The 21490-nt window shown below is 45.5% G+C and overlaps 2 protein-coding genes across 3 annotated transcripts; both read right to left on the reverse strand.

Moving 5' to 3' along the window:
* Positions 1–4481: 4481 nt before the first annotated feature.
* On the reverse strand, positions 4482–16137 carry smc3 (structural maintenance of chromosomes 3). Of its 2 annotated transcripts, none has more exons than XM_011612310.2 (29): positions 15945–16137; positions 15314–15389; positions 15186–15224; positions 15020–15087; positions 14853–14924; positions 14621–14700; positions 14441–14519; positions 14137–14254; positions 13787–13962; positions 13578–13658; positions 13141–13305; positions 12485–12606; positions 11970–12183; positions 11549–11652; positions 11066–11165; positions 10568–10728; positions 10205–10346; positions 9827–9977; positions 9496–9648; positions 8579–8730; positions 8340–8498; positions 7828–7935; positions 7448–7556; positions 7104–7351; positions 6021–6233; positions 5654–5845; positions 5398–5575; positions 5211–5317; positions 4482–5106 (listed from the first exon to the last, which is right to left on the reverse strand). In XM_011612310.2, the coding sequence occupies exons 1-29, from the start codon at positions 15957–15959 to the stop codon at positions 5035–5037; spliced, it is 3654 nt and encodes a 1217-aa protein (XP_011610612.1). In that variant the 5' UTR covers positions 15960–16137; the 3' UTR covers positions 4482–5034.
* A 740-nt stretch (positions 16138–16877) lies between these two features.
* dusp5 (dual specificity phosphatase 5) lies at positions 16878–21443 on the reverse strand. The gene is made up of 4 exons (XM_029851127.1): positions 20845–21443; positions 19877–20016; positions 19181–19400; positions 16878–17688 (listed from the first exon to the last, which is right to left on the reverse strand). The coding sequence occupies exons 1-4, from the start codon at positions 21206–21208 to the stop codon at positions 17279–17281; spliced, it is 1134 nt and encodes a 377-aa protein (XP_029706987.1). The 5' UTR covers positions 21209–21443; the 3' UTR covers positions 16878–17278.
* Positions 21444–21490: the final 47 nt, after the last annotated feature.

Genomic DNA, 21490 nt, shown 5'->3' on the forward strand with positions numbered 1-21490 from the left:
CGCTGCTATATCCGTGCACGTCCGGGTGACTCACAGTTTGCTCGGCAGCAACAGAGGTGAGCTACGCTCGAATTGTTTCACTGCGGAGGCATGCGCGGCCTTGGACGGCGACCAGGGCGACCGCGCCGGCGTCCCGCAGGGCCGTCCGCTCGGCCCACTCTGGATGGGAGGGAAGGTGGCGGAGAAGAGAACAGCACAGTCGTCATGAAGGAAAAATGGGCACTTCTCTGTCGGATTATATAGATTTATATGGGGTGGGGGGGTGGGGGGGGACCCTTCAGCAGCTGTGAAGGAGAAAAAAAAAATTGCTGCGCTCAGTTGCTGGCTCCAATTCAGCCCGACAAACCCAACTTTCCAGAGTGATGATACGTACAGATGAGACGTGAATATTAGATTAGATTAAACTTTATTGTCATTACACATGTCGCAAGTAGACAACGAAATGCAGTTAGCATCCAACCAGAAGGAAGTAGCAAATAAAACTGTGATGGGGTATATGCAATATATACACACAATAATATATGTTTATGATATCAATCTATATTTGTATTCACAGAGTTCACAGATATGTAAAGGGTATATAAAAGTCATTGCAACCAGAATATGCTGTGTTGTGAGGACATTTTGGGGGAAGCGAGGACATTCCGGTGCGTTTGATGGTTCGGAATTCAGGGTCAGGTTAGACTTGGGTTAAGGTGAAGGTCAGGATACAAGTGCAGACGCGTGTGTGTGTGTGTGTGTGTGTGTGGACACTCCTCACAAACGACAGTTTCAGCTGCCCTCCAACTCAAGTTTAAAAGGGTGAAACGTGCAGAATTCCCACTGTTGTTGCAGCCGGAGGTTTTCGCGACACTTTATCCCAGGAGTGAGGCGGCTTCACGGATCGCAACACACTTCCGTCCTTTTCGCTCCTTTTCGGCGGCGTGAGAGTCACAGATTTCGCCCGTCGTGCCACAAAAAGGCACCGCGACCGCCTTGACATGTCATGTCGGAGTAATTTAATCCAGTTATCCCCTTCCCGTCGGCCTGTTTTCCAGGGTGCAGCTGGGAATGTCGCTCTGAAGCAAAGCGTTCCAGGGAAGATGGGAATGTTTATTTTGCGGCGGGTTTAAACAGACACGTGTGAAGCTATTAGGAAGGATTAGTTTGTTAAGAAAACCATTCTAATATTCTACCTTTAGCCTCATTAGAGTGACACCTCTATGTTGAGCAGGTGGCAGAACGTGACCAGGCGACGCTCCCAAATGCATCCATGAACACATGTGACCCAGACGCCTGAAGGTCAAAGGTTGCTATGGCAAAAGCTGTCTCGGGTTCGGCCTTTGAATTCTTTTAATTGTTAAAAAAAAAAAAAAAACGCCAAATGGGACGGATTTCACAGGCAGCGGTCGGCGTCCATCAAGGGGTTCCGTGGTAAAAACGTGTCCCCGTTTCAGGATTTTAGCATCTGTATATCACGGACGTTCAACAAGGATCCGAACTCGTAGACAAAAACCTGGGTCGGACTGGGCAGCGGGCCCTGTTGGCTCCCCGGGACCTCAGCGTTATGAGCACGTGACCTCATAAACGGGGCTTAAAAAAGGAACGAGGCGTCTACGATCGCTGACAAAAACAACTTGTAAATTCCATTGTTCGAGGCAACAGATGCATTTTTTAATTGTTGGGCTAAAATTACACGCCGCCGCGGCCTTGACAGGGGGCTTTTTTTAAGCACGGCTTTTTCAAAACGGTTCAAATTTTACAGCCCTGGCCAGCAAGGACCCCCGCTGTGCCCCAGCGCCACAGTCAGCAGTTCAACGTGTTTTATGGACTTCAACAGTAACTGCTGAGGTTAGCAAATTACCGCCCGGGAAAAAGAAGAGTAATAATAACAAATTACCGCCCGGGAAAAAGAAGAGTAATAATAACAAATTACCGCCCGGGAAAAAGAAGAGTAATAACATTTTTCCCTGCACTATAATGGGAAATTCACTAAATATTAAAAATGCAGATTACACTTCCAAGAAAAAAGCCTTTCCCCCCCTCCTCCTCTCTTTTTGAAGCTTTCATGGCATTTGTGGTGACCAGTCCCAGTACGAAGACTGGCTGAGCACATAATCATTTTCTATATTTGGATCTCAGCTCTCCTGGCTCTCGAGCCCTCACACAAATGCATCTAAGTCCTGCAGACTGTACTTAGGCAGGCGGCCCAGGTGTATTAACAGCTGTGCCATCCTGCAGGCTGATGCCATCCATACTGGAGCTGCAGGAAAAACTCCACTTAAGTCCACCATCGGAACAATGTGGCCCAAGACGCAACAAATATGATGTTGGCTGGTATACTTAGCGTTGGTAATTACCTTTAAGTCCAGATAGATATTTCTGAAACCTTTTTGGCTAAACAAACAAACAAACAAAGAAAACACTGGCATCTTTCGGTTTTACAGAAAAGTCTGTTTCACCTGAACGCAGCACAATTCCATCTGTGCCTATTTGTATACAAACAACTGAATAATTAACATTATCCTTATTTTGGATGTTTCATATTTTTATTTCATTCGCTTATTGGTTAGATAATTAATAATTGAAAGGGATAACTGATCCGTTAGCGTAAACTTTAAACAGGTTCAAGTATAAGTTTAGCATCCGCTAATGGAGCTGCTAATACCCCTCAGCGGGGGTTAAATAACTAAGCAGCTTGGTGTGTTTAGAATGCCAACAAATTCAAACTAAAGTGCAACTAAATCTAACGGTATATATGCAGCTTTTGTGCCATAGTTGAATGTCGAAACCGTTCAAGAACTTTTGTTTTAAGTGTTTTATAATTTAGTTTCTGTGAGTCTCGAAGCTCACTAAAGCGTCCATGCTGCCTTCACACGAACCCGGAAAATCGACCTCAGATCATTTAAGCGCTTCAAACATGGTGTTTTACCGTTTGTCGGTCCAACAAAACCGATCCAATAACCCGTTGACAGTATTTTCAGTCAAACAAATGTCCTTTGGAATACTAGTCCATGTAGACGACAACTCGATTTCAGAGAACTTGAGTTGACGTAATTTAGTTTGTTTGATTTTTTAAATTCTTATATAATCGCTCGTACTGAAAGGGGTCTCCAACTACGGAAGCTCACTGCTGCCATTCACAAATAAATCAAACAATAAAATCGAAGATACTAGTGAACGGTGGATATTTGTCACGCAGGGAAGAGTTGCTGGGAAATAACTTAATGAGACAGAACCCAAAATCCTTCCAGCACTTTCAGGCTCCATCTGTGATTGTCTGACACAGAACAGAACCAGGATCAGCTGCGGAGACACATTATCCACCGGCAGATAATACTCGCAGATACCAAGATGCATTTGGAAAGGCAAAGATAAATAGTCAGTCAGGCCTTCTTTTGGAAGGGAAGGGGGTTGGGGGGGGGGGACCACCATGAAGTGCAGGGACAGAACCAGTCTGTTCACAGCTGGGATCCCCTCCGACTCGTCCTCCTCCCCGTTCATAAGCACCTGTTGGACAACAAATTAACTTGTTGACTGTAAAAACCAAGACAGCTTTATGTCCGTTTTTATGATAAGGAGCTTGATTATGGGAAGTGAGATGTGGTTATTACTGTAGCCCGCATGCTGATGGCAGAGGGCAGGGAGGAAGGCCTCCGCTTAAAGAAGATATGGTGTTTATTGTCTCAGGGAGGCGGGAACGCCGAGGGCCCGCTTTGAAGGCCCGGAGAAGCACAAACCCATACACGCTTTTAATCTTTCTTTTTTTTTATTTTTAAGTGCCACAGTAGCTCTGAAAACATTTAGCCACGGAAGGGTCGCGAGGCCAGGTGGGTTTTTTATATCCCGCCCAGCAAAGCCCGGCAGAACCGCCGGCTTTAATGTGACCAGAAACATTTGTCTCCTGCTGACTTTGGACACGTGACAACATGCTTTGGCAAACCGAAGCCTGCGAGGGCCGCTCAGGGGCGACCCGCCGCAACCAGAGGGATTATTGCCGGGGTGTTGGGACCCAGGCCTCGCGGGCTTTAGTCCGGTTCCCAGGCGGAAGCGGCTTTCATCAAGTGGGAACCCAGCTGAACGTTTTCTACCTGGTCCCATACGGAGCGTCGTTCAATCCAGGCCCTCGTGTGTCGGCCGACCCAACGGATCTGCTCCCTGCTGGTGGGCCCGGGTCAAGAGAGGACGCGGCGTGCTGCCGCCACGGCACCGGAACCGCCGCGCCCGGGCCTTCTGGCACAGCAGGACGCAAAAACAACACAACAGTGGGAAATTACAGCAGCTATCAGCCTGGTTCTGATCCCTCGCACCAGAGCAGCTACATATAAACCAAACTGGAGCAGCAAGGGGCCATGGAAGCAGAGGTCACGACCTTTGGGTGTTAAACAGTCGTTAGGTTTTTTTTTTTAAAAAAAAAGGTTCCGTTATGACAAATGTATGTTCAGGTCTGCTGTCGACACCACAGCACCACCTAGTGGCGAAGCAAGGTTCAGCGCCAGAAATAAACTGCGTGTTGATATTTTATTTTTGTAACTGTTGAAATTACATATAAAAAAAAAAAGGGCCAAACACGTAAGAACAGATTTGATATCACTAAACAACACACAAGCAGTTTTAATCCCAAACATAGTCCTTGTTTCCATAAAGCAGGACTTGACTGTGAGGCCTTAAAACCTCTGGTGTTCAGAGATCCTACAAACAGGAAGTTACACGACACAGTAACAGCCATGAAAACAAACTACAGCCTTTACACATATGAAACCACGTGGCTGGTTAGGACAAATAAAAGTTAGCAAAGGTATAATTACAAAAAAGATGAAGACCTCAACCGAGTTTCTCCGTGACCTCCTCACCCTCCACGGCGACCCCCTGCCGTGACGTGTCCCAAAAAAAACCCCTTCCTTTTTCTCTCTGTACGGGGGAGGAAAACTGTTTTCAGCTTCTTGAGACCGAGCTTGTCGTGACGCTCCGTCTTGTTCCGAGAGGACCGGAGGAGTGCGCGGCAGCGTAGGAGAGGCGGAGGATGAGGAGGAGGGTGATGAAGAGTTGGGAGTCTTAACCGTGGGTGGTGTCGTCCTCCACAAAGTCTTTGGCTTGCTCTGCTGTGATCACATCGATGTGACTCACCTACACACAAACACACACTCCCGTTCTTTTCCATGCTAATACATACACACATTAATTGGAGCATCAGAACCTTTGGTTTGTTTTTCCCCTGCAGGGAAACTCACCTTGTTTCTGAATTTGACGCCGTAGAACTTGTCGGCGGACTCCAGCAGCTCGGGCCTGAAGGTGGTGGTGATGAACTGGGCGTGGCCCGCCAGCTCCACGATCATGTCTGCGGAGGAGCGGAGGAGTCGGTGACGGTCGGAGACGCCGGGGCGGCGCCGTGAGGCGCGATGGAGCCAAAGACGTTACCTGAGACGGCCTTCCGGTGCTGGGCGTCCAGGGCCTGGTCGATCTCATCAAACAGGTAAAAGGGGGCCGGGTCACATTTCTGGATGGCGAATATCAGCGCCAGCGCCACCAGGGACTTCTGACCTCCAGACAGCTGCTGCATCTCCCTCATCTCCCCCTGCTTCCCTGTGAAGGACACCTACAGCACAGCAGTGTGGCGTCATTTCAAAATTATTAATTAAACACACACACACACACACACACAGCCATCGCTTACCCTGATACCGACTCCCGTGAACTGGTCGACGCTGGGAACGCTGCTCTGCGAGCTGGACCCCCTCTCGCTGTCCACGCCGCTCTCGCCTTCATCCTGGGACTGGCTGCCCTCGGCGTCGCCCTTCTTCATCACCAGGGTGGCTTTGCCCCCCGGCACCAGTTTCTGGAAAACCTCACTGAAGTTCTTTGACACCTTGAGAGGAAAAGAAAAACAGAGAGGAACAAAAAATAAAAAAAAGGGAGGGTGAAAAATGCACTTTCGGAGTGGGCCACTAGAGGGCAACACACACACACACACACACACACACACACACACACTCGGTGTGTTGGTGTTTACTCTTTCAGCCCGTCCTAAATGTGCTGTGTACCTGTTTGAAGGTGAGCTGGATGGCCTCATACTTGCGGAGCTCCAGGACATTCATGAGCTCCATGATGGACTTGTATCCGCGGTCCAGCTCCTCCTGCCGCTTGATCAGCTTTTCCTTCTGCTCCGAGAAGTTGACGAACTGGTCCAGAGCTTTCTTGTTGACGTGACTGTACTTCTTCAGCTCCGTGTTGCACTGCTCCAACTTCCTGAACAGCTGTGAAAGGCAAAAACAACTATTGTTCATCCACTTTATCGCAGGTGAAGGGACAGCCAGACTCCAACATCTGCGTTCACGGGTCGACAGTGGTTCTGCCTGCAGATTGACCTTTCTGATCCAGGTTCTGGAAAACCTGATAAAACCCTCCAGTCTTCACCTTTGTCATTTCCAAAGGTTTGTTCTCGTGCACCAAAATATGGCAGCGTTTTGTGAACCTTGGGAGTTTTGAGAGAGCTTTTTCCTCCAAGAACGACCCTTATTATTAACAAGTGCCGGTCCAGCAAGCCTCAATGCCCCCCCCCCCCCCCTCTCAAACTATGTAGCTCCGCATTTGCATTGCTAATACCGGGAGGAACACGAGCAAGGCCCCCCCTCGTCCACTTGTGTAATCAATGGCACCGACTGAGCCCTGAGCGGAGTGGAATGGAAAAGATTAACTATATGGAGTGTTTATGACCAATTCTGAGGCTATTTTGGTGCACAGGCACACACGGTTCAAGATGCTTGCAAGTCCACTCAACTCGCACTCGGTGCCCCCAGAGGCGGGGGGCTTAAAAAAAGAACCGGGAGTGTGTGAGTCACTGGTGAACAAGTGGGCCGCCCGAGGCGAGACCTGGGACCGGCTGCGTGCGCATGGGTAGGACGGACAGAGCACAGGACAACCCTCAGCCAGCCTGCTGTCACTGAGCATCCCGGTGGAGGTCAGGGGGGGTTCTGCTGCTTTTCCCTGGAAGCAGGAGGTCAAATCTGGCCCATACACCTTTTTTTAAACATAAATTCTGTTTCATTGTTCCCTTTTAGTCGTCTTCTCAAGTAGAACATGGCTGCGACATCCAACTGTGAGGCCCAACGCCTGTTTTACGATACCTGTTTCAGCGTGAGGGTCTGGTACTTCTCAAAGGCCTCCTGAGGTAGTGAGCCCAGCTCCCTGATCTTCTTCATGCACTCCTCTTTCTTCTTCAGCAGCATACCCTGCCTGTTGGTCATCTTCTCCAGCTCCTTGGTGTCGTGGTTGATGGCATCGTTCTGCTCCTTCTCGATGTTCTTCCACCGGTCCATGCTCCTTATGTGCTCCTTGATCTCCCCCTCCGTCTTGTCAATCAGAGTATCCAGATCTGAGATCAAAGAACGGAGAAGTTCAACAACGCGGTGCTGTATTAGAAGTTAGTTCGAATATTTCTTCCAGAATCTTCAGGTTGTGGAAGGCGTACCGTCTGATCGAGCCAACGTGTCTTTGACACGCTTGTTGATGCCGTCCAGCTCAGATGTTGTGGCTGTCAGAACCGTGCCCCCCTCCGTCTCTCGCAGCTCGTTCAGCTCCTGTGCGGGTAAAAACGAGCGCGCATCACCACGAGAAGGCTCACGCAACATTCAAGTGGTCCCGATTTACCACAGCAAACATTTTCATCACATGACGTGACTCAGTTGTGCTGGTCAAATGTGCTAATTAATGACTCACATTAAAAACAACAAAGCAGCAGTGAGACCCCCACAAACTAACACATCCTGCTCATTCTCATTCCTTTATTCCAGGAAGGCCTCCTTAAGATCTCGTCTTTGACGGCGTACTGGTCAGAAAGGGATCGCGTACCTGCTCCACCTGGTCCAGACGCTTCCGCAAGTTCTCATTAAGATACGTTTCCACTCGGGTCATGATCCCTTCCAGCTTGATCCTTTCGTTCAGCAACTGCCTGTTGTCCTGAATGGGGATAAATGAGTCAACACAAACACAAAAACACAAAAACAAAGAGTTGGTGCTGGCAGATTGATGCCAGGAGCAAAAGAATTCAGACTGATTCAGTCCAGAGCAACAGAAAAGGTCTTTTACTGCAATAATTGTAGAACTACGTATAAATCTCATCTGAATGGAGACCCCGCGGCTCAGATTTAGGGCGAGTGTCGGGGTATTCAGGGTGAAATAAAGACTCGACAAAGGTCGTGTGGGCGGAGGTGTTGTGCAACGAGGTCTGGCTGAGAGTTCACTGAGGGGAGAGCTGCCAGCAGATGGCGTTGGAAGTAGTACTTTTAGTACTTTAAAGGGCCAAATCAATCCAACGTTAGTTCTTTATCACACGTTTGAGGTTTCAGACTTTTTCTGCTGACCTGCTGCAGCTGGCGGATCTCGTCGTTGAGGTCGTCGACGCGGCGCTGGTCCTCCAGGCTGAGCTGGGAGAGCAGGTCTGTGCCCAGCTCAGCCTTCAGCGATTCCCTGGTGGACTCCATGGCGTGGAGGCTGGCCTCTAAACTCTGGAGACTACGTTGCTGAAGAGGACGAGACGGGGTACAAGTCAGGCGATTGGTCATTTTTAACGATTCTCGTGAGAGTGTGCGCGTGCGCTCACTTTTGGCATGAACGTCTTCTCGGACTGCTGCCTCTTCTCCTTCAGCATCTTCATCTCCGAGAGAATACTGTCTCTGGAGGCCTTGAACTTCCTCTGCTGGGTCTCAATTTGCTGCATCTGGTTCATGAGTTGGTCGATCTCATTGTTGATGCGTGGAGGTAGAGGTTAAGGAATCTTATACCAGGAGGTGTTTTTGAAAGAACAATATCCATTTTAGGTCAGTTTTGAGTCTCTTTCTTTCTGGTCAGTGCACACAGCACAATATCACGACAATATCAGTCATAAATGACACCTTTTGAATGCATCCATTAGACTTTCGTGAACCAGTCGTAATCAAAGTGGTGACGACTAAATCAGCAGCTCTTCTCCAATTCTATAATGTGCCTCAGACAAAGTTCACTAATAAATTGCGTCTCTTCAGTTTCTTTGATAAATAGTCACTGTGACATCCATCCACTATTGTCACTAATCTTTGAAGCAAAGCACAAATATAATCAAGCTGAGAAGAGGTAGGGGTGGTTAAATAATTGTGAATGTGATGCCACTGATTTAATAATACCCCCCCCAGGTATATAAGCCCAGCACACAGGTGCACGAACACAGGCACACATGGGCGGAAGTGACCTTATCCATAAACATATTGTACATGCAAACCAAAATCCTCTCTGATCCTTTTGGCCTTCATGAGCTGTCTGGCAGTGAGTCATATGGCTCTGGCCGACGTGACCTAACACACTAATTCTTCTGACCTGCTTAGAACATGTCGATGTATCCTAGGCAAACTCCCGCCGGCTACATAACCCAGACGGATTTGATACAGCACGCTCAGCACCGCGACACCGTAGTGTGCGTGAGAAACCTTCGATGCTATTAGAAGACAGTCCTGAAGCAAAAAATCTCAGCATCAGAAAGGATATGTTCAATGTTTCTTCGAAGGTTTTCATTGAGTTTGGCCTCCAGCTCACCCAGCTCCTCTTCTGCCTTCCTCATGTCTTTCTGCAGCTCCAAACGTGACTTTCTGGTATCGTAGTAACCTCCGGTTAGAGCTCCGCGGTGGCTTACCTGGTCACCTTGGGGGCAGTTGCAAAACAGCTATGTTAATTAAGAGATAACAGCTTGAACAGCAAAATAATGACTTGAAGCCCAGTAATGGCGACAATGATCAGGTTGCTACTTCAGGAGTCGGCGGTCTGGGAACAGGAGATATCATTTCATCTTTCCGCACAAAAATATCAGAGTTCAGCTCACCCTCAAGAGTTATACAATCCATGGTGAAAGCTCTGGCCAGCTGAGTAGAAACCTCCATGCTACGGCAAATCAGGGTCTTTCCAAACACGTGCTTGAAGGCCTTGTCAAAATTGGTGTTGTAGCGCAACTTGCTGATCATGGGAATGGCATCCTTAGTGGACAGGAACAGGCTCGTATTAATACAGCAGCAAATCTTGCTCATAAAAGCCTCTCATTTCATTTATAACACTGCTACTAATAGCTGAAAACTAGCCCAATATAACACTGCTTTTAATAATGTTTGACACCAACTAATACCTATTCTTTTAGGTCATTGTTTTAGTTATGCAGTAGTTATCCAATTGTGGAGGTTTGAATTTATTTATGCATTTTCCTTACATTGGTTTCAGGATAGGCAGTGTCTCTGACGTCCAGCTTGGTCAGAGGCAGGAATGTAACTTCTCCAGGCAGGTTCATCTTGTTGAACTCCATAAGTATTTTAGTACTGACTTCATCTGTTTCCACAATGTGGTAGAACAGTCTAGAGAGAAACCAGCATCACAGTTATAAAAAAAGGGAAAAAAAGTGGAACCGGATGCATGAAATATATACAAAAGGGACAGCTGGTAAGATGAATATTAACGAAATGACCAATCTGACAGCGCCAAATTTATGCCGATGTAATCATGTACAGTTTTGCTACTTTACGTATTTAACAATTCAAAGAGCTACCGCGGGGGAAAGCAAGACAAAAGCCCTCACCTGGTACCAGCTGTCACCTCCACGCAAGTGTAAAAAGCAGGATCGCACTCAAAATTATTCATGACAATGCCATGGTAACCACTGATGACATGCTGGTTGATGCCCTTCCGGCGAAAATGCTCAAGGACTTTGTTGATGCTATCAATGCCATTCAGAATCGCCTGGAGAGGCATAAAAACAGAGTGAGCAAATGAGAGAGACAGCAGCGTTGTTCCAGGAAGGGTTGTTTTTTTTTACTCACAAACAACCACGATCTGTTTGAAAATGCAGCACTAACACAAAAACTCATTTTTTCCCCCCCACTCTTCAATGCTGTGAAAATTGGCACTTCTTTTGGCATTGGGTTAAGAGCCTATTCCAGAGTAACCTGACAAACGTATATGCTTTTGAGTTTCTTCTCGCTCACGTGCACAATCACAGCAATAACGTCCAGACAAGCGCGTCTGTGGCGCCGCTATGCGAGCTGAGAAATCTGCAGCCATGCACATGGAGACAGACCTTGCCGGTTGCGGCTCGAAGGAGCTGCTGTTTCTTCTCCAGGTCCTCTCTCTTAGCTGCCAGGGCCTGCTGCTCTGCGTTCTCTTCTCGCCACAGGTAGCTGGACAGACACAGATAAGCACAAGAACACTTTACTAAATAGATAAAACGTTTATCGCTTAACTCTCCACCTATAGTTTTAAAAATGTACTTTCTACTTATTATCACATTATCATTTTCTAACAGATTGCCATGAGAGGATAACTGGGCAAAAATATAATTAAGGGTATTGTAGGTCGTATTGTTGCAGTGTTTTATGAATGATTCAGAGATTTGTGCAATTATATCTCCCAGTTCTAAAAGTGGCGTTTGATATTGTGGGCGCCGACAATGTGTCGCTGATTCACTAAAATGTCTAAGAGCACCAGCGTTCACCACTCTGCCACCTACATGCACATTCAATTATGAAGATATGGGGACAAAAAAGGGGGATTAGCGTCTTACTTTCTTTCACTCTGGAGCTCATCTTTCCTGTTTTTCACCTCGTAATACTTTTTGTCCAGTTCTTCAACACGAGTCTTGACCTCGTTTAGATCTTGATCGAGTTTCTAAGAAAACGGGGCAAAAGTGCATCAGATTAAAAGCCAAAATGGAAATTTCACATTGTATTAATAGAAATAAAATCTCAACATTTCGATTAAAAACCTTGTTTCTATTGATTAAATTCAGGAAGGCAATTTTTAAAACAACAGGTTTTATGTATATTTACATTTTTGTTTGATAATATTGCATAATACCATGACCAGATTGTTTTTATTATATTATTTAAAGGTGCCTTTAAAGCTGTTTTTTCCATTATTCGTGCAGCGGCTACATTTGCTTAAACAAATCCTGAAAAGTCACTGGACTGTTTGAGTGGTCTTACAGTGTACTGCTCCAGGTTCTTCTCCTTGTTGGTCTCAGTGTCCTCCAGGTCTTTGTGGATGGCTGCAATCTGCCTCTTTTTGTCATTGATGGCCTGGTCCAGTGACTTCAGCTCCTTTTTGATCCACTTGTCCCTGTCCTCTTTAGAGGTAAACTGACTGCCACGGCCCTGCTTAGCATACAAGTCGGTCCTCTCCTGCGTAGCTTGAGCCAGTCTGGAATGAAACAATAATTGATGAAAATAACCAGAGAAAGAAGAAAGGAAGTCACACAAATGAGGCATCTAAGCAAAAGTCGATATCCTAACAAATTGTTACAACAAACAAAATCAGAATGTTTTCTCCTGCCTGCGTCATGTCTAGTTATAAAAAAGAAATGCTGAAATAGTGACTGCATCCACCTTGATTTCCTTTAATCAAGATGTCTTCGAAATGGATGACTGACTCACTGAGTTATACTTGGTCACCAGCTGCGCGGGGGGGGGGGGGGGCAGCAGAAAGAGTGAGTCATTCTTACCTGGAGATTCCACGCTCTTCCTTTTCTTTGACCATGCTGAATTTGGGTTCCGTCTCTTGAAGCTCTTTTTGCTTTTCCTCAATTTTCTCCAGCAGTTTCTGCCGTTCTTTCAGCAAACGTTTCTGCAGGAAAAAAAAAAGCCCAATTTTAAATCAAAACTACTCTCGGCTGCTCAGACCAGATCAGGCAGTGACGCAGGACAGATTTCCTTCCTTTTCATTTTGCTCCAATAACTATTGGCTGATCGACTGCCAGTCCTCACAGGGGGGCTTTATCCAGCAAACATGCAGCCAGATGCCCATCAAGGATCACAGAGACTGAGTCAATAAAGCTGATAAGTATGATTTTCTCCACAATCGGACGTGCACACAAATAAACACTGAACACAAGGCTATAAGTAGAATGAGCCATGCCAGCTCTGTACACAAAATGTAGTGCCAGGAATGAGGTATGACGGCCACGAACAGCCGGCTGCTACTCAGTTCATTCTAATTAACACAATATTCAATGTCACATCAACGTAATTACAGGATGGCCTTATTATTATTATTATTATTTTAAATTGTGATACATTTACATAAGTGCAGAGGATGTAGAGGGGTGTTACTGGTGCAGCATCACATGCGCATGGTGACGCAGGTGGAAGGCTTCCGTACCCTCTGTTCACTGTTGCCTGCCAGCTCATCCTGCAGGTCCTTGGCCTTCAACTCCAGCTTGGTCCTCTGTTTGATCTGCTCCTGGCGCTCAGCCGATAGCTGCTCTTTCTCCTCCTTCATAGCAGAGATCTTGGACTTCAGTTCTCGGACAACGCGCTCCGTTTCCTACAGAAGGGAAAAAGCAAAAATACACCAAGGACCCAGTTCAAATTCAAGAACGCGGATAAGGGTGCTTTAGAGTAGGAAAATATAAGCCTCCTCATATGGTCAACAGCAACATTGTGATCTACAATATAACACAAGAAAGAAAATCGTAATAAGCCACAATTATCCAACGACCTGGTAGAGACCAAATGATATTTTTAAAACCAACACTATTCCACTAATATTCATCTCAAGATAAATAAGTTGTAATATGTTTTTAGCAAATACTTTACCTCCACTTTGTCTCTGGCATCTTGCTGAGCATCGCGCAATTGTCTGGATTTGTCTCCACAGGTTTCTCTTTTGCTGGACAACTACAAATACACCAATAGAATATTGTTGTCTTGCTACTGAAGCTGAACACAACTGGGGCAGAAATGCTTTTTCTTGTACAGGGCATAAAACCCAAGAAAACGTTTCTTTCTTTCATCAATCTTGTTACCTCGTCCAGTTTGGCACGGGTTTCATTCAACTCCTGGTTGTAGATGGTGTATTCTAGAGCTCTTCTCATCTTATCCCACTTCTGATATTGAGCCAACTCCTCCTTTTCATCCTCCAAAGTGTGCAAACGCTCTTCAATGTACTTTAACAGCTCATTAATCTTCTCTCGCTTTCCCTCTAAAACACAAAGATGGTGATTTAAAACAGAATATTACTAATTACAACTTAAATACAACTAATGGGATTTGTTAGTGTTTCAAAAAGTGAATGCAGTGTAGCAGATCGTACAAGTTAGTCTTGGAGTGCTTAAGACCATTTGAGTAATCATGTAAAATGTTAACAGCATTCTACCTGTTTCTTTCATGAGAGAAATACTCTCTTCCTTCCGTTCATCATAAACCCGGGTTCCCGCCACCTCCCTCAGTAGTTTCAGACGTTGGGAGTCAGGTGCTGTGGCCATTTGGTTGATCTGTGACATGTTGAACATAATACACATTTAGCTGAAATACCCTGGCTCCATTTTCCAGACTGAGAGAAGTCAAAGCCCCTACGCATCCAGATTTGGCTACCATTTCCACCCAGCCGGACACCGTATGCACTGATGCAAAGCACCATTCATTCTTTTATATTGAAGTATTGCCCCTCCAGTTCTCACCTTGCCCTGTTTAACAATGTAGTAGGGGTTACTGCGTGAAAAGCCAGCGCTCTCCAGGAGATTCATGACATCATTTTTCCTGCAATAAACACGCATATACCATCAAACATGTTATTACACAAATCAACAGGGACCCTATTTCCATTGATAGCATGACCAGTCACAGACGTTGATACGTACGTCACCATCTTTTTGTCTAAGAAGTATTGGTCCTTCTTTGCGCCAATGACGCGGCGAAGTGAGACTTCTTCTTTGTCAATCTGAAAGAATAAAACTCTAGCTCAAAAAAGGGAATAGCATGATTTGGGTGGCTGTACCGCCAATGTTAAGCTTTTACTACACAAACACCAGTTTCACAAGTCATAAAACAGGAGGGCGAGATGTATACAAGAGGAATTTGTTTCATTCCTACCGGCAAACGGTTGTCAGAGTTGTCAAATATAATTTCCACAAAAGCTGAAATGACACGGGGGCCCGTTCCTTCCTGCGGTGATAAAGCGACAAATGTAAATGGCATGAAAGATGTTCATGTGTGTTAGAGAAACACAAAAACGTCGCTGTGATTTCTAGTGCACTTACATGGAGCAGGGCCAACCGCTGCTCGGGTCGCAAGTGGCTGAACTCATCACTGAGGACAAACTGGATGGCTAAGAAAAGAATCAGAACAGCGAATAAAGTCCATTTATCAGTTCACTGAATGAAAACATGACAACAGACGTCTGAGAGGAATAAACACATAACATACCATAGAAGAAGTTACTTTTTCCAGAACCATTTCTCCCAACTGAGTGGGAAAAAAGAACGACAAAGCAAAAAAAGTAAGTGGAATGAAATCAGAACTTATCAAAGGTCTTAAAATAAGCGAACACTCACCTATGACGTTGTGTTTCGGACTAAAGGGGTCTACCACCGTTTGGTCCCTGTAACTTCGGAACCCCTGGATGATTACCTGCACGAAAGAACACCGCTTTTACAGCATCATCCCGCGAATACGCTCTAATATTGTTTCGTAGGGCCGTTTAAACGGGGTTAAGAGCCGCCCTCACTGTAACATGAGTGTGCCATGATTTTCAAAAGGCCCTTCGCGGCTTCTGTATTGACACAGATTCATTGAAACGCGCTAGTCGGTTTGCACATTAGCCAATTAATCGAAATAGATCGTTTATCCGAACGTGAAACTATTCGATTTAATGTATCCACCTAACGCAATCAATAAATATTGATTGATACGATAGTTGCAAAAAAAAAGAAGCATTCCGTGAACCTAAGCTACTTCGTTAGCCTAGCATCCCGACAAGGATGATGGGAAATGGTTCATCCGAGAAGCTGTGGCTCGCATGCTCAAGTTCATTGTGTAAAGTTGTGTTTGGTGTGCTCTGTTGCAAAGCGTTGAAGTGAGTGAGAAAGGAAAAGTTAAAACTATGCGGTAAAAACCCGTAATAACACAAATTATCGTTAGGCCGGTGACAGTGTGCAGTGCACAAGTACTGACGAGTTAGCTTACCTGTTTGATATACATGATGATTATCGAAGCAAGGCGTCTCCTTCGCTTTATTGGAGATAAATTCCTCCCCTCCAATTAAATGGAGAAGTAGGAAATTTAATAAGCCAAACTTAATATAACTAAAATCGATGTATTCACAACAAGTTAATCACTGTGTAGCAAAAGAGAATAACATGGAAAATGGCGGCGGGGGCGGGATGGAATCGGTCGTACCATTATGTGAAAGGAGCTCCGTATATTTCAAACAAGTTACGAATTAATGTTTAAAATTAAAATAAACTACAAAAAAACCGACAGAAGCATTAAAATATGAATGTAAACCTTATTTATGTCGTCATCACTGTGAAGTTGGACGAGCAAAGCGCAAAAAACCTTTGTATAATATATTTCCCCCTTGCTTATACAGTTGGTACAGTCTAGTTGTCAGCACGCTGGGCGCCAAAGACAGAAGTGTGGATAATGGAGAGCGAAATCATTTATGACTGCATGTCAAACCGCAGATTAACAGACACTCAATAGAAGATGAACACGACCAATGTGGTTTTGATGAAAACAATAAATGTTCGTTTTGTAAAGGCAAACGCGGCGTCACTGTTGCCAAACATTTCCCCCCTAAAATCCAATGCAAGCGCTTTAAGAGTGCAGGAGCATCACGTTGTTACACTTGCTATTTAGATTCTGCAATAAAACCAATAGATTTCAGGGCTCTTGGATTAACTGATTTACGCTGCAGTTTATCTGCTCGTTAAGAGTACTGCAGGTGTCACTGTTGTCCCTTTTACCAAGTCTGTCCAAAATTATTTCATTAAAAGAACCGACAAAAAATTAAAAAATATGGTTCTTTATATTATAGGAATATATGATTATTGCATATGCCAACTTACCCCAAATAAAAATTTCTGAACTGAATGGACATATTAAAGCACAAATGACTCGTTTGTGTGACAACTTTATTTTCTGGTGAAAACATTTAATAAACACAGTCACGTCCACATCATTGAAAAAAGAAAGACCGACTGTGATTTTGAAATAAATTAGGTTTAAATGCCTGACTGAATTATGTAAGTGGGTATATAAACCATGATATCAACCTAAGGCAATTCTTTTAAAAATATTGTTGTTTAAAACAGCTGTTTGTCATCACTGCAGCTCAGAAGACAGGCCAATATCATAGGCTTTCTAGACCAGTTAGCTGAACATTATAATATATGTCTTTGTTCTTTTGCTGACTCTGCCTTTCTGATTGACTGGTTTCCCCACCAGCCATGCAGACAGCATTATTTTTTTTATACATTTAACTCTTCAAGTAAGACTACGGGATGTCACAGTTCACTTTAAGGCAGTGCAGTTATTGGGCTCAGCTTGAACTGGTGGTGGTGGACTGGGGACTGCAGGCGAGAGCTAGGGAGGGTGAACACTGATGGCTCAAAGTTTTTGGTGCTGAACGTGGTGGTAAAGTCATTAGCAAAGAAGGAGGCTGACTCAGGGGCACAGGTCGTGGCCGGTTCCGGTGTCACCGTGTGCGTCGGTGCGGTGCAGAGGACCTCCGACTCAAATTGTAGGAGCTGACCCATGAAACTGAAGTTGGGCGAGACGACGTCCCGACGCTGCTTGATGATGTCAAAAGCCGCATCTAGCCGCAGCTGCTGCGTCCTCATGATGTAGGCCATGCAGATTGTGGGAGAGCGTGAGATGCCTGCCTCGCAGTGGACCAACACCTTTCCCCCCGATTGCTTCACATTATCTGGAAGGACAAAGAAAACATCCATGAACTTTCTTTATTCTTTTCATGCTACCAGGGAGGTCGGCTTTGTTAGTTTGCATTATTTGCAGACACAGGTATGTGCGCACAGTCAGTTCTGCACACAAACACACCTGAGAGGCCCGTGTGAGTCACGAAAGAACGTCAGACCTCCCCCTCCCGTACCGCAACTGATCATCACTCTTTATCCCTCCATCCAGCCAATGATGTCAAGCCATAATTTAGTCACCGAGTTAGTTTTCCAAGGTAAATTCCAAGAACATGGTAAATCCGATCATCTTTATATGTCAAGTAGACCCACGCGCGGCCATTTGCCACCCTTTGTATCGCCCATGAATGAATCACGAGGTTCCAATTTGGAATCTGGTATGACACAAGAGACGGGGTATGGGCGAAAAAACAAGCCACACTGGGAGCTCTTATGGTCGTCCTTGAGTGGCGCGTTCTGACCGGATGACGATGTGCGGCTCACACAGCTGCTTCTTCCTGGAGGATTGGTAGTTTCTATTATCTACTCCCTGACTGTACATTAGCTCAGACAGGTTCCTGGCTGGTGATTTATTGTTTTTATATAGTGGTTCTGGATGGATTGCTTATGAATGTGTTAACGCTGAAAGAATGTCCAGCCTTATGTAATGAAAAAAATAAGGCTCAGACAGAAAGAGCCCTCAATGTAGGCAATCAAAGCACAATAGCAACACTTGCATGCAGCCAATACCGGCCAGCTGAGCTGCGAGTGGGTAAGCTTTGTCCTTGGTTGTGTTTTTTTATAAACAGACACCAGCATCATGCGCGTCTCTCTTATTATTCGGAACCCCTCTGCTCTCCCACACACTCTTCCAATCTGTAACACATTAGCCCACCTGCCGCCATCATCAGGCCTATCAGCAACGCTTACCTATGCATATCACAGTGCTTCTGTGCATCAGCCAGACGGCTCTTATCCTCCTCCCAAAACCTATAAACAACTCTGTGTGTCAGTCGGCCCCCACACAGCCTCCTCCACCCGTTATTACTAATCACAGCTCACCGAGTTGTCACCCTTACTGGCCACACCCTGCAAAGTGAGGCATTGTGTTTACCCTCAAGAGGGAATGGTCGTGTGGGAGGCTTTTTTTTTTTTTTCCTTTTCCAGTGTAGGTTTAGGAGGAGGAGGTGGGGACGAAAGGGGGAAATGAGCTAATCCTGAATGAAAGGATTCTTGCTGTATGTGGCTGTGAGGGATTGGATGCAGGTGATCAAGATAAACTGATTACAGCAGGGTTACTTATGGCGTTCTATTTGCGAATGGCGCTAGCCACAACTGAGGTTTATTTGAAACAAAAATAGACAGAACTATGTTTAGGCGGCCATTTAAAGACCCCATGCAAATGCGTACTGAGAATAAACAAAGTCGGCCTCGGTGAGTCTGCTTTTCAAAGCGTTGACAGTCAGTCACTATTCAGAATTAAGATATTAATTCACTTCCACCTACCGATAAAGTCTATGGCCTCCTGGAAGTGGGAGCTAATGTCAGCCATGTGACTGTCCTCCACGGGGATCCACTTGTAGTTGTAGTGACCCTTGGCCGGCTGCAGGTCCCTGCGTGACACGTTGAGCAAGGCCGTAATGTGAAGGTCTCTGAGATAGTCCTCTCTGGAGGCATGGTAGGCACTACCGAGGTAGAGGAAGGGCAGAATCTCTACAGGTTTACCCTGAAGAAAGAAGAAGACGGTTTTGAGTGAGTGAGGATGGAGCTAAAAAGAAAAGTGATTTAGCATCCGAGACACAACACAATGGTGGCGCTTAATGCTCTAAGGACTGGCAGCTAAACATTGGCCAAACATCATGATCCTCAGCAGACTAAACGCACCTAAACATGGATTTCCCCTTAAAGAGAACGTGTGAAATTGTCCCCCACAAACACAACAGAGTCCTCTTTCTTTGTGATTTGGGCAGTGGAGCAGAAGAAAGGTCACAGATGAAAGTGAATTTCTCCCAGCTGTTTGGTCAAGAAGATCTGAGAGCGGCGAAGGTCAGAATATATAAAATGGATGTTTTGATGTTGAACACAAGCCTCTCTGATGTTGCCAGGCTGTGCTTGACGGGGTTAAAAATAGCTCTAATTGTGCAGGTGCCTGAATGCGCGCTTTGCGTGGGAGTGTAGGGAGCACACGGGGTGTTTCCATACCTGATCATAATCTGGTTTGTGGTTACAACGAGTTTCAGTCTGGCTGTTGACTCTCTTCTCGGTTTCATTTCCGCTGTGGTCGATGGCTTTCACCTCGGTGCAAAGTTCGGGGTATTGAGCGTGGAAGTTCTCGTACCCTCCTGAAAAGGAGAAGTTAGGTCAGGGGATTGTAATTATATTCGGATTTTCAGAAACGAGCTAAGAATAATTCTCTACGCGCAAGTCTTGCGAAAAAGCGATGTTTGTGAAACATTCTAAGAAGCGGATTATAACCTTTGTAACCTGATTAACGACGGGTAATTAAATACAGCAGCCTTCAGTCGGAGGACCAGTAATCCTTTTAGGGCAACATCCTGAGAACTCGGAGGTGACAGACGGGAACGGATGTGTTTTAACACATTTTCACAACCCCGAAAGCCTTTGTTTTAGGCGAAAAAGAGAGGAGATTTAATTTCACTTGATGAATTTAAGCCGTCGTAGCAGCCGCGTTACTCGCGCACTGACTCATCCGCTCCGTTGACGCACGCAGGATATTTATCCTCCCAAGAAATATGTGGGTATGACGATGATATCATATAGACCCCGTTTGATTTCTTAAACAAGACAGTTTGGGCTTTAGAAAATAAAACAAGAAAAAAAAACACACAAGACTTTTAAACGAGTGGAACAATTTGAGATAATTGTGATCTAATTTAGCGTGCGCAAATTATGACAATTAACAAGAAAACGTTCTTGTACGTACTATCTCTATATCTATCTATCTAGAATATAATACACTAGAATATATAAATATTCTACACATACAAAGGGTCATATGTTTAAAGCTGATGTGACTATTTAAACTCTTTCTTTTGTGACGAATGAACAATGTTAGTGGAGCGTCTAACACAAAACAGTGTCCAGTGTTACTTTCCACAGATTAATACATGAAACCATTTGTTTTTTTCTCTAGAAAATAAAGTTCTTACCTTTAAGGAAGCAGATATTTGCCCCGCTCACCAGATGAGAGAGAGTGTTTATTACTATTTGTGCTACACTGTCCTTTTTCAGTTTTTGCCAGTGGGACGTCCGGTCATCCAGAGCCACGATGGCCGATATGCTGCCCTCCCGAAGCCGAAACAGCGCACTCTCATCCGGAATGACAAACTTTAAGGGCACGGGCCCTCCCCTGGACCTCCGGACCACCACCGAATTAAGGTTGACATTGACCGAACCTTTGATACTGGAGTTCGTGAATGAGAAATAAGGTCGGCAGTCGACAATAAGGCAGCTCCCGCAGTCTTTCCTGATTATCTTCCTCAGCCGGCGACAGTCGATGCTGGATACTTTCATTTTGATGCCGTTATTGCCTAAAGAATTAGTCAGATTCCTCCTGAAGGTGCACACGGATGAGCGATGACCGTGCGCGTCTGAACCTACGAGGGGATTCCACCCATCAGTTTTATGTGAATGAACCTCCGGCCAGTGACGTTACGACCCATATAAGGACTCTGACGAGGCGAGATTACATCAGGACGCCACGCCCACGTCGGTGACTGCGCCTTGACTCCGCCCCCGGTGAAGGTAAATAAAAAGCCCAGGGCGGCTCTAGTTTAAACCTTTACTCACTGCCCG

The sequence above is a fragment of the Takifugu rubripes genome, chromosome 17, assembly GCF_901000725.2.
Source record: "Takifugu rubripes chromosome 17, fTakRub1.2, whole genome shotgun sequence".
Lineage (NCBI taxonomy): Eukaryota > Metazoa > Chordata > Actinopteri > Tetraodontiformes > Tetraodontidae > Takifugu > Takifugu rubripes.